Source organism: Manis pentadactyla, chromosome 8 (genome assembly GCF_030020395.1).
Source record: "Manis pentadactyla isolate mManPen7 chromosome 8, mManPen7.hap1, whole genome shotgun sequence".
NCBI classification, from domain to species: Eukaryota; Metazoa; Chordata; class Mammalia; order Pholidota; family Manidae; genus Manis; species Manis pentadactyla.
This window is the reverse complement of record NC_080026.1, coordinates 11,027,540-11,044,585: the sequence shown is the minus strand read 5'-3', so window position 1 is coordinate 11,044,585 and position 17,046 is coordinate 11,027,540. Positions and strand designations below refer to the sequence as shown.

The following is a 17,046-nucleotide window of genomic DNA, read 5'->3' as shown; positions in this document are numbered from 1 at the left end:
GAAGGGCTTGGACCTTGCCTTTTCTTAAGCACCTGCTGTTCAGGCACCAGCTAAGTAGAATGCTTGCTAGTGCAACATTTTACTACCTGCCAGTGTCTGCAGAGTGAGGAAATTCCTGTCAACTAATCTACATGCAGATGAAACATCTTTTAAAGTAGATTATAGACAATTGTTGTTTTAACTCAACTCCTAAATGGTAACTAGGTATTTCTTAACAGAGAGCTAAAAGATGTCACCAGTCCTGACGTCCACTATCACTTAAATGTAGGCTTTTGACACTCTCCACGCTCCCATTTCTAAATGTGTGGATTTACTTGTTGGTCACTTGGATCTAAGTGTAGAGAATGACCATATCTCTTTCAAATTAGGGAATATTTGCAATCCTTTCTGCACATGGGCTACTAATTTTGAACCTATGCTTTTTGTTAGAATTTTACTGGTCCAACAAAAAATAACAATCTAAACTGTACAAGCTCACCCATGTAAAAATTGTATTATGCTGTTGATATCTTTAAATGTGAGAGTTTTTGTTTTCTGAAGAATTCTCAGAAATTGGATCCTTGCCCAGTAGAAAGGAAGTCAAATATGAGGACACCATATTTTAGTCATTTTACTGTAGTTCTATGATTCTGTTCAGTCGAAGGTTTCTCATTGACCATATATGTCAAGTTCAGTGTATAAAGGATGATTAGAAAAAGGTAAGGGGGATAAAAACAATAATGGTGAAAACAAGCCATGCTATTTCATAAATTTTGCTTTGTATTTCCAATGGTGTTTAATGTGACAAGGATTGTTTTTATCTGAGTCACTGCCCTGGACATGACTGCAAGAGCTCATCATTATATTTCACTACGGTGTATCAAAACAGTCCATAAGTAGAATATCTTTGAATGTGAAGGTCTAGCGCAGATGAAGTCATTTAAATATGAGTAGAGAAATGCATGCAGCAAAGTTTTAATGGAGTAGAGTTAGATCATGGATGCAGAAATAATGTCATCAGTAGTTTGCAGTTAAGTAGGCAGTACTTAGTAGTAAGTAGTAATAGCAGTAAGTAATAGGGTCAGTGTTAGCATTAGCAGAGGCTATACTGGCAGGTGACAGAGGAGCTGGAAAAGGGTAGTGGAAGGAGAGGAAACCAGATTTTCATTATAAAATGTTCCTTAGAAATCACATCAGCCCCAAGAAGTAAGAACTTCTATTAAACAATATGTCATTTTTGTCATTTTCTTCTCCATTTTAGTTGGCCTTGTTTATTGGGTTTATTATAGATGATGCTTTTTCATCAGAATCCCACTGTGATTCTAAGCCTTCTTAGCTTACTGGGTTAACTATGGATTGAAATCTCTAAAAATTCTCCCTGTCTTCAACTCCTCTTCTATATCTCTTCCTTTTCAGGGACTTAATTTACTCTCTGGTTGACAAAGAAAACTGAACCAAGTAGTGCAGATGCCATCGAGTTCCCTTTCCCCTTTACTCCTGAAAGCCAATGCCTTTAAACCTTTCTCTTTTCTTTCCTGGCTGTCTTTAAGGAAAACCTGTCTATGTACCTAGCTGAACAATTCACCCTTCTTCCTAGGTGCTTATTCCAACTCCTTTCTATGTCTGTCTCTCAAAATTTTCTCCATTAATGCCTCAGGCTAAAAATTATATTGAATTGTTCCCCTTTCTTCCTAAAATAAGTCAAACAAAATTGTCTCTGGACACCCTGCCTCAATTCTGCCTTATGCTCTCCCAAATATGAGCTTCTACTGTCCTAGTTTTTTCCTGAAATGGTCCCCTGCCATTCTCTGCTATCAACAATTTTACCACCCGCTTGGTTCCAGTGGTTTTTTTCATAATACTCTATGTGGAAGCAGATGTTCCACGGAAGAGACATAGAGGCCCACTACAGGGAGTAAGACAGTGGGCAGCAGGTAAGTTAGATTCTCCATCCTCAAGCAGAAAAACTGCCGTAATAACTGTTTACACATTTAACATATTTGGTTCTGGTGTTTTAAAAATATTGCAGAAAGGTTAAGTGACTTGTTCAAGATTAGTGGCAGATAGAGAGCTAATTCTTGGGTCTTCTGAATTGATTTTCCATATTTCATTTATATTACTTAAGCATTACAAAGGGGACATTTTTAGGTAACAAAATTTTTCATTAAATGGTCATAAAGGCTCTTTTTTTTTCCTCATACCAATATAATTTTAAGTTATTGAGTGGTTTCTGTCATAAAATATTTAGTTTTCTCCATTCAGAATGATGCACAGGCCATGGTTACTGGGGTCTTCTTCATTCAAGCCAGTCTTTTGTGTGTGATGTGAAGAGACTTGATTCTACTCTGATCTGGAAGATGATTTTCAGTTCTTGGCAATGTTGTAACTAAAAACAAAGTTGGAATAATGGCAAGCTTCAGATTGTGCCAGAAGACAGCTTTGATTTGAGGAAATTCCTTGAGATACCTAAATCCTAATCTGAGAAACTATCTTCTCCTTCCTAATTAGTCAAATTTCAGGGAGTAGAAGAGAGTTTTCCAGAATTGATCTTATGGACATTGTTGAGATAATTTTTGCTATTTCTAAGCCTGACACCAGAGACAAAAGAACATCTTCCTTCACTACCTTCATTATCCTGATCCTTTTCTGTTTGAACTCTGAACCATTTATTTCAACTGAAAGTGCATAAGTGTTCCCAGAATGCTTTTGGTTCTGGAACATTCTGGCAATAGCTGTTTCACAAAAGCAAAAGATTTAGGGAATAAAGAATATGGCTGCACATTTTAGATAAATTCTTTCCTATGTTTTATGATCTATCAAGGAATCAGATGTTTTGGGTTATGAATATTAACTTTAGGTCAATGAATACAATGTGATTAGAAACCTTGTACCTCCTTTTGACGTGGCTGAACAGCAAAAATGACCTGAAATGTTTCATGAGAAATTAATACTTAAGGTTATACTTAAATGAAATAGTGTGGAATGTTGATGTAAAATACAACAGTTTGATGTATTTTTATGTATCACAATAACTTTAAATTATTATTAAATTACAAATTAGTTAAAAATAAACTAACGAGACACAGGTATTTTAACAATGTGGTTTTGGAGGTAAAAAATCCACTTTGTTTTTTTACCTCTCAATAGTCTAAGAGTACAGTTGCTTTTTCCTAATCAACTTTGTTTTGTTTTGCACACCGTGCTCAATAAGCAAGCATCTTCCATTTGCTGAGTTTTTGAGTTATCTTGCACTTTAATTTTTTACTCACTTTGCAGTCACAAGATGAGAAATGTAGACACTGTGTACAAACAAGAAGTTCGTGCAAAGTCAAGCTCTGGAAACCACATGCAAGACTCAGTGGCACATGGTTTAGAGCTCACACACTCCAGGGTCATGTAAGACAGGCATGCAGATGAGAGGAAAGAAAAGCACCTACATCATGAAAATAGAGGATGATGAAAGAGAATGACATTTTCTTTATGACAATTATCTAATGCAAACCGTATACCCATAACCTTTACCAGAGTGGAGGAAGGAGCGGGTAAGTGGCTGTTTGTGGGATGGGGAAACTGTATACAAATATTACTAGAGGTCAAGATATTTTTAAAGTTAAGAATTTCTGTTCTGTACTTGGCCACTTCCAGGTTGTCTTCCCCAGTTTCTTGCTTTGTATTTCCTCTGCTACATCATGCAAAAAAGATCAGAACTAGCATTGGAAATCATTTAACAAGCTCTAAACCTGACAGATAACAAGAGTGTTCTCCACAATTTACACGAGAATTAAATTGGATATAAATACCTCCTGTTCTTACCGGTGGGTGTTGTGATTCCATGTATTAAGGTGTGAAGCAGACAGGAAAGAGATAAATCTTTCATAAGTACATTGTAAATAGCAAGTGGTATATAAACCATATTAATAGGTAATAGAGTCAAACAATGAAAGGTAAATAGTTGTCAGAAAATAGACTTTATCACAAAAAATGGCCACAAAACTAGAGTTATACAGAGAGGGGATGTACAATAAATAATTGTTTTCTACTGTTATTGAAATAATCTGCAGTTTGGAACAACAAAATTGAGTCACAATGTGTTTTGATTAAAAATTCTTCACACTGCTTGAGTCAACCCAGCATGAGAGAATCCCCAACAATTTCTGAATGCTGATATCTTTGTTAAACAATCATATGGATGGGAATATATAGAAGTGATCAATTTGCAGGTCCTTTCTTATGAGATTTAAGTGTTATCTTTATGAGAACCATCTATAAAATGAATTTCCACAACTACTTTTGGGATAATTAGAAATAACTCATGGAATTCAGTCACAGTTTTATATGAAATGTGCTTACTGATTAGCTCGTAAAATAAAAATTTTATAATGGCGTGTCCTTATTTCTCAGTCAAACAAATCACACAGAGCTTTGATAAACATCCATAGATAAAAATGTCTTCCAAATTAGGCAATATTTGCCATGCTTTCTGCATTTTGATTGCTAGTTTTGAACTTTTGGTTTTTTGCTTGAATGTTACTGATTAAATAGAAAAAAATGACAAACTAAATTGTACAGGCTCACTTAGGCAAAAATTATATTATATTTTTGATGTCATTAAATGCGAGTGGTTTTATTTTCTGAGAAATTCTTAGAAACAGGTCCTTGCCCAGTGAAGGAATAGCAAGGTGGTAGGGCATCATATTTTTTATCTCTTTTCAATAGGTCTGTGATTTGCCATAGAATTTGAATCTATCACAAAATTTATCTTTAGTAATCCATCTCAATAGGTGAACAGATAGGTCAAAAGAATGTGTGCATTTATGCCAATAATAGAAAGAGCTCTTCAGACCACAGTCATGTTGTGTTGATTTTTGAGCATTGACAGAGGTTGGAAGAGTTATGCTTAGAAGTTTGCTTAAAAGTTATGAAGCAATCCATATTTCCCCCTTGAAAGGAAAGATGCATTAAACCAGATACAATAAAAGGGCACATCGTTAATTGCTTAAAATATAGAAAGATCCTTAAACAGAAGCATGACATTTCCTATCATAAAATGTTTATGGCTTAAGTACCTAAGCTCCCTAATAAACCTTTAGAGCATCCTGTGTTTTTAAAAGACTGTTCATATTGGATTTCTGTCTGGGGCTTTATAGTTGTTACTGCTTACTTGCCATATCTTCATGCACATGGGTCCAACTATTTTTGTGGGTGCTGACAGCGGGCCATGTGGTGACAGCCCAAGTCCCAGCTGAGCAATGCTCTCTCTAATGAGAAGTGGGAGGTCTACACACACAGTTATATCAGTTTGCATCACGTTATAATGCCTTTGCCACACAGTATAACTAGATACAACATCATGCAATGCCATGAATTGAAAATGAGAGACTATCTCCAGGGTAGAAAATAAACATCTGAGAGAGGAAAACAAAAGCAAGGGGTCAAAGCTGGTGAGACCGGCTTTTCCGTTCTGGCTGCAGCTCTAATGCCTGTGTCACGTCCGTTTTGGAAAACAGAAATACATACCATGTTCATGTCAATGCCATTGGTGTATGTCCACGCGTGCTGGAAGTACTCTTCAAGCCGTTGCCTCAGAGGGTTGGGGATTTGGTGAAAGCGAATGAACTCTTTTACTCGCAGCATCTGCATGTGGTACCTGGCAGTTCCCGAATATAGTCTTTGGATAATTGCAGACACGTTCCCAAAAATGCTTGCGTACATTAGGGCTGGATTGGATAAGAAACAAAGTTATGGGGGCAGACTGCACGTGGGCATATTATATCTTGTTAGACTCTCAAGTCTGTAGGTTTTTGATGATCTTAATTCCAGTTGTGAGGCTTTACCACTGGTCCATGTGGAAAAACGAAGGCAAGCCAATACTGTTGTACATGTCAGAACTTTGATGACAAACCTGGATGGGGACAGTATCCAAATTCACCATGGATTCTCAACTAGAGTAAAAACTCGGAGTATTTACAGTATCAGCCTGTGACCTAGAAGGCTGACTAGAGATAAAATGCACTGACAATCATATTTTGTTTGTAATATACTAAGAAGGTCTGTCATGGGGTTACAGCAGATTGTTTTTCTGGAATAGGCATTAAAAGGTTGAATTTTAAATTGGGACATCTCTGCCTCTTAGCCTTAAACCTAACCTTATAAAATTATTATAAACCTTAAGATTATTTTGAATACTTCAGATTTTTCTAAGGAATGATAAATTGTTTTAAACAACTCACAGATTCCTTGGAATATATAATTTTTAATCTATCAAAATTCAATTTTCCAGTGTTTCTACATGATAAACATACTCTGGCTTAGAATATGAGAATATAGTTTTATTTTTATAGAGAAAAATAGAATACATTTTGTTCTTTCATCTGTGGGAAGAATGAAACTGCCATGACAAACCCTGCCGTATATCTAGTATTTAGGTGAAATATCATTTTTAGTGCTCCTGGGGCTAAATATTTATGATTTAAGCTTTTTAAGCAACTTCTCTTTCCTTTTAGATTTGTATTCAATTTATAATAGTCCTTAAAAACTATTTTGTCCAGAAAGTCACACCACGTAACCAGTGTATATTTTGATCTTTGGGCCTGTGTCATGACCTTAGAGAGGATGTAACATGTTTAAGGCACCGAAACCGCAACATACCAGGAAGGTGGGGGAAAAACAGCTTGAAGTGTGTGCCTCAACTGTATTCAACCAACCCATTTTTTTTCCCCACAGTGCATTTTATAAATCATTACCTCTATAAACCACTTAATCATTCTTAAAGAAGATTCTGGCCCAATTTTGGCTAAGTATTTTAAAAGAACTTATCTTCTTGTTCATTTGCTTATCTTTGTCTCTTTGTCTCTATGGTCCTCGTTTACCATAGATGTCCCAAGAAAGAATGTTCCAGAGAAAGGGGTGGCCCTTTGTTTTTATCTCTTTGAAGGGATAAAAGTTGGGGAGATCTGTAGTGAGATGTATTGCAATATGTGAAAGACAGTGACTTTCAGTAAAATAGACAAGTTGTTCAGGTTGTATCTTCTACAGAAAAAAGGCACAAGCCAAATTTGAGTACATTAATAGTTAATTAAGAGGAGAGTAAGAGGAATACTTGCCTGAAACTGATTCCTGTACTTAAGGAGATTCATGTGAAAACTATTTTACTTTTCCTAATTTTAGTGTTGGAAATATTTATGCATGCTGTTATGTTTCCAAAGCATCTGCCATGTTCTCAGGTTATAGTTTAGTTAATTCACATTAAGTTCACATGATTTAATCAGAGGACACATAGTCAATGTTAGTTATTTTAACTAAACCACATAGTTACTCAGAGAAGATTCAGGGAAAACATTCTTATTCCATTTTTAATAAATACACTGGGTTTTACTTTCAAACTGCCATAAAAATGAACCAAAACATTAGTTTGGGTCATAAACACTTTTTTTTCACTCATTGACAAGATGACAAAATCTATCTTATAAGTACATAATTGAATACATGAATGACATGTATTTCTCTTAAATTCTATGCTGATGGCATGAATCTTTTTTGATGAATGAATGAAGGCGTTAATTTTTTTCTATTTTTTTAGGAAGCAGATGGAACTAAAGGATGTAATCAAGACAGAAGCACAAAATGATTATATTTTGTATGATTATTTAGTTACTGCCCATTAGCTGACATAAAATATGAGTTGAAAGCACGTTGGCCGACCATATGTAAGCATTTCTCTCCTTGAGTCAATATTTTATTTAGCTTTCCTTAATAGAGTTCTTATTTCATTAAAGTGATTTGCTTTAGGCTTAGATATTATAGAATAAAACAGGTATATCTTAAAAACTTCCTTCAGCATACCAAACCCAAAATTTGGTATACTAACCAAACTAATGAATTTAATTGGTCATTGGGTGTTAGCTGAAACAGGTAATAGAACAAATACATTTGCTTTCCTACCTATTATTTAAGCTTTAAAAAACATTGTAACTTAAACAATACATTTTATTGATGTGTAATTTACATATAATGAAAAGAATCCATTTTAAGTGTGTAATTCAGTTAATTTTGACAAAAGCATATCCCTGTGAACACAAGATACAGAACATTTCTGTCACCCCAAGGTTCCCTTGTGTCCCTTGGAGGGCTGCCCACTGATGTCAGATCCTAGACAACCACTGAGCTCCTTTATGGAATTACACATTAGTTTGCATTTCTTAGGATTTCATCTCAGTGGACTCCTAATGTACATATTCATTTGTCTGATTTTTCTTGCTCAGCATAGTTATTCTTGAAGTTACTTCTGTTGCTGTATGTTTCAGTAATCTGTTCTTTTTTATCATTGAGTAGATTTGCATTGCCTGGCTCTACCAGTTTACCTATCTCTCTGTTGACAGAAATATTGTTTCTAGCCTTTGGCTGTTATGAACAAAACTGCCATGGACATTTGGGTACAAATCTTTGTGCATGGGCATATATTTTCATTTCCTTTTTAACTATCTAGGAGTGGAATTCCTGAGTTGTGTGATATGTTTAACTTTAAAAGAAATTGCCAAACTATTTCTTCAAGTGTGTCATTTCACACTCCCACCAGCAACAAATGAGAATATCAGTTGCTCCACAGCCTCTCTGACGTGGGTATTGTCAGCCTTTCCTTTTAACCTCACAGTGGATGGACATTGCAGGAGGGCTTTAATTTCCATTTCCCTGATGGCTGAGAACACCTTTCCATGTACTTATTAGCCATTCATACATCTTCTTTTGTGAAATGTCTGTTTAAATCTTTTGCTCATTTTTAAATTGTCTTCTTATTAGGAAGTTGTGAGAATTCATGATATATTCTGGATACAAGTCCTTTCTCAGATCTGAGTATTGAGGGTATCTGCTTCCAGTTTATCATTTGTCTGTTCCTTTTATCAGTGTCCTTTGAAAAATTCGTTACAAAGTTTAATGAAATCCAGTTTATCATTTCTTATTTTATGGCTCAGGATTGTTTTGGTAATTTGTATTTTTCAAAGAATTTGTCCATTACTTCTAAATTATCCTATTTGTTACCATAAAGTAATTTATGATATTACTCTCTTATCCTTTTTATGTCTTGAGAATGAAGAGTAAAGCTTTTCTGTCATGTAGGAGATTTGCCTTCTTATTCTCTCTTTAGTCTAGTTGGAGGTTTATCAATTTTATTGATCTTTTTTAAAAGCCTCTTACAAATTTTGATACATTTTATTGTCACTGAGTTCAAACTGTTTTCTAATTTTCCTTGTGGTATTTTTTCTTTAAAACTAGGGCATTCAGATTTGTGTTACTTAATTTCCAACTGTATCTATCTGTTGCTCTTTCTTTTCTCTATCCCTTTAATTTTTTTTCTTACTAATTTCTGGTTTCTCTTGTCAGAGAAATACTCTGTATGATTAAATATTTTAGATTTATTGAGATTTATTTTTGGTCCAGAATCCAATCTGTCTTTGTGATTTGTTTTGTAGTCCAGTGTATTGTCTCTCTTAGTGAATGCTCTGCATATGCTACAAAAGAATGTGTGTTCTGTAACTGCATTGAAATATGCTACCAACCTGATGTTTTCCCCTTGTACATGATGTGCCTTCTTTGATCCTCTAGTTGCTTTTAAGATTTTTTTCTCTTTTTTGTTAGTTTTCAGCGATTTGACTATGATGTGCCTTGGTGTGTGTGTGTGTGTGTGTGTGTGTGTGTGTGTGTGTGTGTGTGTGTGTGTGTGTGTGTGTGTGTGTGTGTGTGTAGCCTATTTGGGATTCACTGAACTTCTTGGATCCGTGGTCTATAGTTTTCCTCAATTTTGGAAAATTTTCATCTGCTAAAACTTTTTTTTTCTGCTTTCCTCTCCCACTTTTTGGGAGTTCACATACACATTTGTTCAAATACTTCCTGTTGCCTGCTAGTTCCATCATCTCTGTCATTCCACTTCTGGGCTTATTTGTTTGTCTGTTGTGTTTTTAAAGGTGTAATTGACATGCAACATTCTATTAGTTTCAGGTGCACAACAGAATTATTTGATACTTGTATATATTGCAGAATGATCACCACACTAAGTCTAACTAACATTCATCACCATATATTGTTACAGTTTTTCTTGTGATGGGAACTTTTAAGATTTACTCTTCTTAACAACTTTAAAATATGAAACACAGTACTATTAACTATAGCCACCATGCTGTATATTACATCCCCATGAGTTATTTATAGGTGGAAATTTGTACCTATGACTCCCTTTACCCATTTCACTCACTCTCCACACCCCATCTCAGGCAACCAATCTTTATGTATCTACAAGCTTGGCTTTTTTTTTTAGATTCTACACATAAGTGAGATTATATGGTATTTGTCTTTCTCTGACTTACTTCACTTGGCATAAAGCCCTCAATGTCCATCCAGTTGTTACCAATAGCAAGATTTCATTCCTTTTTATGGTTGAAATATACATATATATTTCAACCACAAAAATATATGCATATATTTATATATGTGTGTAGATTGGTGGTTTCTTGAGGTGGGGAGTGGAGAGTGGGTGAAATGGGTGAAGGGAGTCAAAGGTACAAATTTCCATTTATAAAATAAATAATTTATGGAGGACGTAAGGTATAGCATGGTGACTATAGTTTATATATAATTATGCAATATATATCTATATATACACACACACACACTATCTCACACACTACTTCTTCTTTATTGGTCTAGGTTTTTAAAAAAAGGGGTTTTCTCCTGCTTATGCATCACATTTTCCTATTTCCTAGCATATCTATTAATTTTTTAATGTATGCTGGGCATTGTAAAGTTAACATTTTCATTATGTATATCTTTAATCTTCCTTTAGAAATGTCAGATGGTGTTCTTGCAGATAGTTGAACTACTTGTAGAGTAGTTCCTTTTGAGGTTTAATTTTTTAGAGCTAGACTAGCACTAATACTATGGTGCTACTTTTCTGAGATTTCTATTGAATACCCTCAATATTCAATGAAGGATTTCCACTCTGGGGGCAGAAGGTTGAGTATCTCCCACCCCTGTATGAGCTCTGGAAATGTTGTAGCTTACAGTGCTTCTGTATTTATTTGCCAGCACTTGAAGAGTTTTACCTTATGTACTTGCAACTTAGTGTTCATCTTTAGACTCAAGGGGATACTTATATAGGTTTCTGGAGGTTTCTTTTGTCATAGCTGCCAGGCTGTCTTGCTGATTTTAGCACCTCAGCCTCCATGACCTCTGACCTTGTTTTCTTGATGCAGTGAGACCGCTGCTGTCTACTTGGGCTGCCTCTCCTCACAATACTTCAACAAGGGGCCCAGGCAGGAAGCTGTGGATATCATGGGGCCCATTTTGTTTGCTTTCTTTCTCTCTGGGATCAAACTTCCCTATTGTTTGTTTCTCAGTATCTGAAATATTTGCCTTTATTTACTGGTGTGTATGTCTTAAAATTAAATGTTTATACTATATTGATAATATTTGAATAAACATGTGACATATTAGAACACATAGATATAAATAAATGAGTGTAACTTATATTTACACTTATTTAATAGCTGCTTAAATTTTCCTGTGGATATGCCCATAAACGTCAAACAACTAAGCAAATTTTAGGGCATCCTTATTATTGTTAAGTTTTAAGTCTAATTTCACCTTTTTTCTTTATTTATGGTATAATAGGCCATGATGGAATTTCTATGAATATTTATAAACTTTTTCCTGGGAGAGATTAAGCTTTGCATTATCCATTTTGATTGTAGAACCACGTCTACTATTTAAATAAAAGATATTATGTGGAATGTGGATGTATCTTACACTACCCAATTAACTAGATTGTTTTCTCTTCTTAAAAGGTGAAATTCCTCTGCAGTAAATAAGTATTTTTCTTAAAGATTCAATGGAAACAGTCTAGTGCTACATTTAAAAAAGAAGGAAGGAAGGGAGGAAGGGAGAGAAGAAAGAAGGAAGAAGAGGAAGAAAAAAAACTACCAATTGTCTTCTGATTTAGGAATTAGACATTGGGTATAGAGCTAGAAAAGAACTGAGTTTTCTTTAATTTAAAATAGTTCACATGATAAACAGTGCTATATATTTCACTTAAAGCTCACAATGCTCACAAATGGTAAGGATTTCTAAGTGTTGAACAGGTTAAACTTCTGTGAACTTCAATTTTTTTGGCAAATTCTGTTTCAAGGAGGTTTTGTTTTCTTAAATGTATACATATTTTTTCTACACAAGCATTTAAATGATTTAAAACATTTTTTCTTTTCTTTACCTATTCCATTAAAATTGGTAACCTCTATAATCTGTATTTTCTCTGAGACTGTATTTTCTCTGAGAGATTGTATTTTCTCTGAGACTGTACTTTCTCTGAGAGATTCAGTCTCTTGGAATGTTTTTCTATTTTTTCCAGTAGGTTCCACATCTATTTCCTTCTGGGTATAATGTTACTTTTGTGTTTATAGTCAAGACTTAGCCCAAATTGATAGAATATCTTGAATTTTTAAAATGTTATGTGTCTATTCAAATCTTACTAAAATCAAAACACTAAGAGATACATATGAAAAGTAAATTTGAAATGCGGTGAACAGTAAACTGGGTGAATCTATTTAAGTTTTGTAAATGAAGCTTATCTGAGCACATTTCAGTAGTCAATATATTAACATTTAAAAATCAGTTTTCTGAATTTGTTTTCAAATTTGTTAGCAATCTAATGATGATGCTCTTTTTTAAGCTTTGAAACTCCATCATACTTTGTCAATTGCTGCATGGTATCAGTAAGGTTATCTTTAGTGGTAGCATGGTGTGATTTAAAAAAAAAATTAACATTAAAACATTAGTTTAACACAGACTTTTTTTCTTATTCTAAAGTATATACCTTATAAATGATGCTAATGTTAATACCCCATAACAGGGTAAAGCAGAATCGTGTAGGCCTTGGCATAATGTCACAGGGAAAATCATTTTTAGCCAATGACAGGAAAATATTTACATACAGAAGATTAGCTTGCATTATAATTTAATGTATAGTTGAATATAATTTACATTATAATTAGTACTGGTGAAATATATTTATATCTATCTACCTAGTAGTGTAATGAAAGCTAATCTTCCCATTCTCACCTGGTCTCAGGTTGAAATAAAAAATAACCATTGATAATAAATGACAGAAGCCTTTCTGCAGCAGCAAAAGTGAACTTCTCGTTTCAGCTCCTGAATCCTACCACCCATGTCACTCCAGTTTTTTGCTCGTAGTTTTCCAAGATCTTGAAAGACCTTTGGTGCCTCATCTTCATGAGAGAACCCAATTTGAGAGAATACACTACTCATACAGGTAATCCCATTATCTCTGCAATTTTCCATAACTTTTTCTTTGCCTTAAGCTAAATGTTCTAGAGATGTCAATTTTGTGATATTATTGTATCCTAGTAGATAACAAAAGAGAAGTTTACTTACAGCCAATCAACATGACACAAATTGAAAAGATTTTCTCCGAATTGGTGTTAGGAGACACATTCCCGAATCCTACACTGGTTAGACTGCTGAAGGTAAAATAAAGTGCTGTGACATATTTGTCCTTAATGGATGGTCCAGAACTTGAATCACTGTCATTGTAACGTTTCCCAATTTGTTGTCCTAAGGAATCCAACCATCCGATTTTGTCAGTCAGGTAGGGCCTCTCTACATTCCCAATTGCATACCATATGCAAGCCAGCCAGTGAGCAATCAGGGCAAATATGCACATTAAGAGCATTAAAACAGCAGCACCATATTCCGAATAGCGATCAAGTTTTCGGGCCACTCGCACAAGACGAAGAAGTCGAGCTGTCTTCAAAAGACCAATTAATGTCGTTGTCTGTGGAAATAAATGTGCATGGTCAGAAACAGAGGGCAATGTTCCCATGCAGCAAAGTAAATAGAAAAAGCTAAAACAATATGGCAGCACTGAAGATAGCTATATATTCGAATTAACTATTAGTTTTTTTTGTGTTTTACACCTGCTTTGGAAAATACTTTGAAAGTGTGACATGCAAGACCCATGGGACACAGACTCTATTTTATTTATGCTTTAACCAAGTACCTTGCACATGAAGGGTACTCGATAGGTCGTTCCTTCATCAACAATTGGTCCAGTGTATTATGGTTGTGCCTAACACTGGCATTATGGTGTTGAACAAACAGACATGCTCTGTTTCCAATAGAAAGAGGCAGTTATTTACTAGACACAGTGTCTTCTCTAATGAAGAGAAATAAGATCCACTGTTTGTTGGGGATAGATGGATATTTTCAAAATAAATAATGAGATCATTTCAGAGAGTGAAAAGTGTGATGATGATGATGATAAAACAGAGTAATATGATAGAGGAGGTTTGGGGGCAAGGGTTGGGGTGGGGACAGCCTGCGAAAGGAAGGCCCACAGGCACTGGCAGCCAAGTCGGGAAAGTCCTGCGTAGCGAGAAGGAGCCGGTCAAGCAGCTGACTGGGACACTTTTTGGATGGCTGCATGCATGCATTAGGCACTATATTTAAATTCATTTTTCCTTCCCAAATGGGTTAAACTGGTAAATTATTTCTTGATATCCAATGATAGTATATATTTTGCTTTGGGGTGTGATATGTGTAACTAATTGTATGATTATTACTGACCAGGTATCTAATGATAGGACACTTCCATATAATAACAGGATACTTAACTGGTTGTTTGGATTTGAAATCTGATAAGTACAAATTACAAGTTCATTTCTTAGGTTTCCTCAATAATGTCAACTATAAGTACTATATAATTCACAGGGCATATAATTATTCCATAGTAACATGGTGTTTACCAATCAATTATTGAGTCATTTCATGTTCATTGTTGGTGTTTATTTCACAAAGTACATCCAAGTGAATTAACAACACATATTTTAATTAAGGACAGAGCACATGGCATAACTCTCACCCTATATCTATTCATACTGACTTGATAAAAAAGACCATGAAATATCAAGAAAAATCTTTTCATTAAACTTCTGTGTAATAAGTGTTACAGTTTTCTCTTCTTGTGCTAGAGTGGTCACAGGGAAGGGAGAATCCCCAGGCCCCCTGAATTCTTCCCAGTTAGTACTGGAACCCTCCAGAGATGAGAGGGGCTTGTAGTGGAGATGAGATGTGCTTATCACAGTTGAACTCTGGCCTTTGCACATTTAGGGGTAGGTGGAGGAGTAGCTCTTCTCTGTTTCCAATGCTGAGGTATTATTCTTTAGGGTGCAATGAAGGAAACATTATTCTTTTTTTTCTTCACAAGTTTAAAATTATATCTCTTCTCAATGAATAAATGGAGAGTCTAAGTATTAGGCAGTTCTGGGGAGAGAGCCAACTTTACACTATTTGTATTATCAATATTCTAGCTTAGCAATTGTGTTCTACTGGTTTGGAACAAACTTATGTTCAAATTATGCATTCACATCAGTATGTCACCTCAGGTTATTTATTTAATCCCTATGCATCAATCTCTTCATCTGCAGATGGGCATTATTAATGTCTCCTCAGAGGGCTGTAAATAATAGCCAGTAAATAGTAGCTCTTTGTGTCTCTATTTGAATATTCCATATACTGTTGTTTCCATCAGTAACTCAGAACTTTATCATTAGGAGCTTGGTAGAAATTACGTATTTTCCAAAGGCATTGCTTAGACATGTGGAATTCCAAGAGGAGGCCTGTCAGCATGAGCCCTTTAGCCACCTCAGGAAATGACAGGAATTTCAAAGACAAGAACATCATCTAGATGTGCTGACCACTCACACTCTGGACCCAGGAACCATCCTGGTTCAGTCTAGCTTTCTGCACTTCACAGCTTAAGTGTGTGTGTTTACTTTGTCTCCTAACTCTGTTCCCTATTTTCTTGTGTGGAAAAATCAGAAATATTTGAGGATTATTGTTCAAAATTTCTTGTCATTGGAACCGAATTTCTCTTGGAACCTCAAAATAAATGAAATACAATGAAAATTCTCTAAGTATTTGTTTAATGAAATGAAATGCTTCAAAATAAATGAGCTGTTTCAATATTATATTGTAATAATAATGACTCTTCTGGCTGCAAAGATGGTAGAGTAAAAATGAGGCTATGAAAAGAAAAGGAATCCGATCTGCTGTGCATGCCACCTCCTTTCTTTTGCCCACCCCCCAAAGAAACCTCTGATGTTTCTTCTAGGTTTAGATCAAAATAAGGTAGAACCTCGATGACAGTATGTCCTTTAAGCAGATAAATGGATATAACTAATACAATAACACACAAGTGATGTGTTTTCTGGACAAAGAAAGCTTGAGAAATATGTACATGATGAAGTGTCAACCCAATTGACATTACTCATACAAAATAACTTAGAGAGACAGAGAAACAGAGACAGAGAGACAGGAGATGACACTACTAAGCATTGTAAGGACGAGTGAGTGTTGATTTCAATAAAGACATTCTCTTGTGATTCCACACATGTATCCAAGCATAACTGCATATGCTAGTTTGACAATGTAACAAATGACTTTGCCTTTTTTTCTGTTGTTATCAAGATGCTACTAATATACCTGGGCATTCTTCCTCAGCTATAATTGTGTATAGCACACCTTGTAGATGACATTTAGGATTGCAATAACTCTTTGCTTCTTCTGTAAACATCTCTTTAAAGATAAAAGGTGTTTTACCCAAGATTACACAATAGAGAGAAGTGATTGCCTCCAAATCTCAGAAAGAGTAGACTAAAGAATAATCAATTTCTTCTTGATGACTTGTTAGAGACTCTTGGACCCCACTGTTTAGTTCAACGTGCTATCATATTATTTGCAAGTGGAAAATGGGACCAACAGCCCCTTTATAATATAGTTGTGTTAACATCAGAATTTGGCTGAGTAGAATGTGTTCAGAATGCATGGTCATCTCACAGTATATCTAATTTCACGTAATATCCAGGCATAGCATGGAAATCTACCTTTGTGGGATATTTTTCCAATTTTTGAAAATAGAAATAAAACTACCTTAAACCCATCACAACAATTTTAAAAATAGTTGGGGTAAAGAATTTTCTCTTAGATGTTCTTTCTAGCATGTTC

At 35.0% G+C, this 17,046-nt stretch overlaps 1 protein-coding gene across 1 annotated transcript in view; it reads right to left on the bottom strand.

Moving 5' to 3' along the window:
- The window catches only part of KCNH7 (potassium voltage-gated channel subfamily H member 7), a 440,085-nt gene that overhangs the window by 52,890 nt on the left and 370,149 nt on the right, over nucleotides 1-17,046 (bottom strand). Inside the window, exons 8-9 of the mRNA XM_036884332.2 lie at nucleotides 13,417-13,816; nucleotides 5,497-5,696 (exon numbers count right to left, since the gene is read on the bottom strand). Of these exons, the coding sequence (XP_036740227.2) occupies nucleotides 5,497-5,696; nucleotides 13,417-13,816 (600 nt within the window). The remainder of the gene's footprint in view (nucleotides 1-5,496; nucleotides 5,697-13,416; nucleotides 13,817-17,046) is intronic.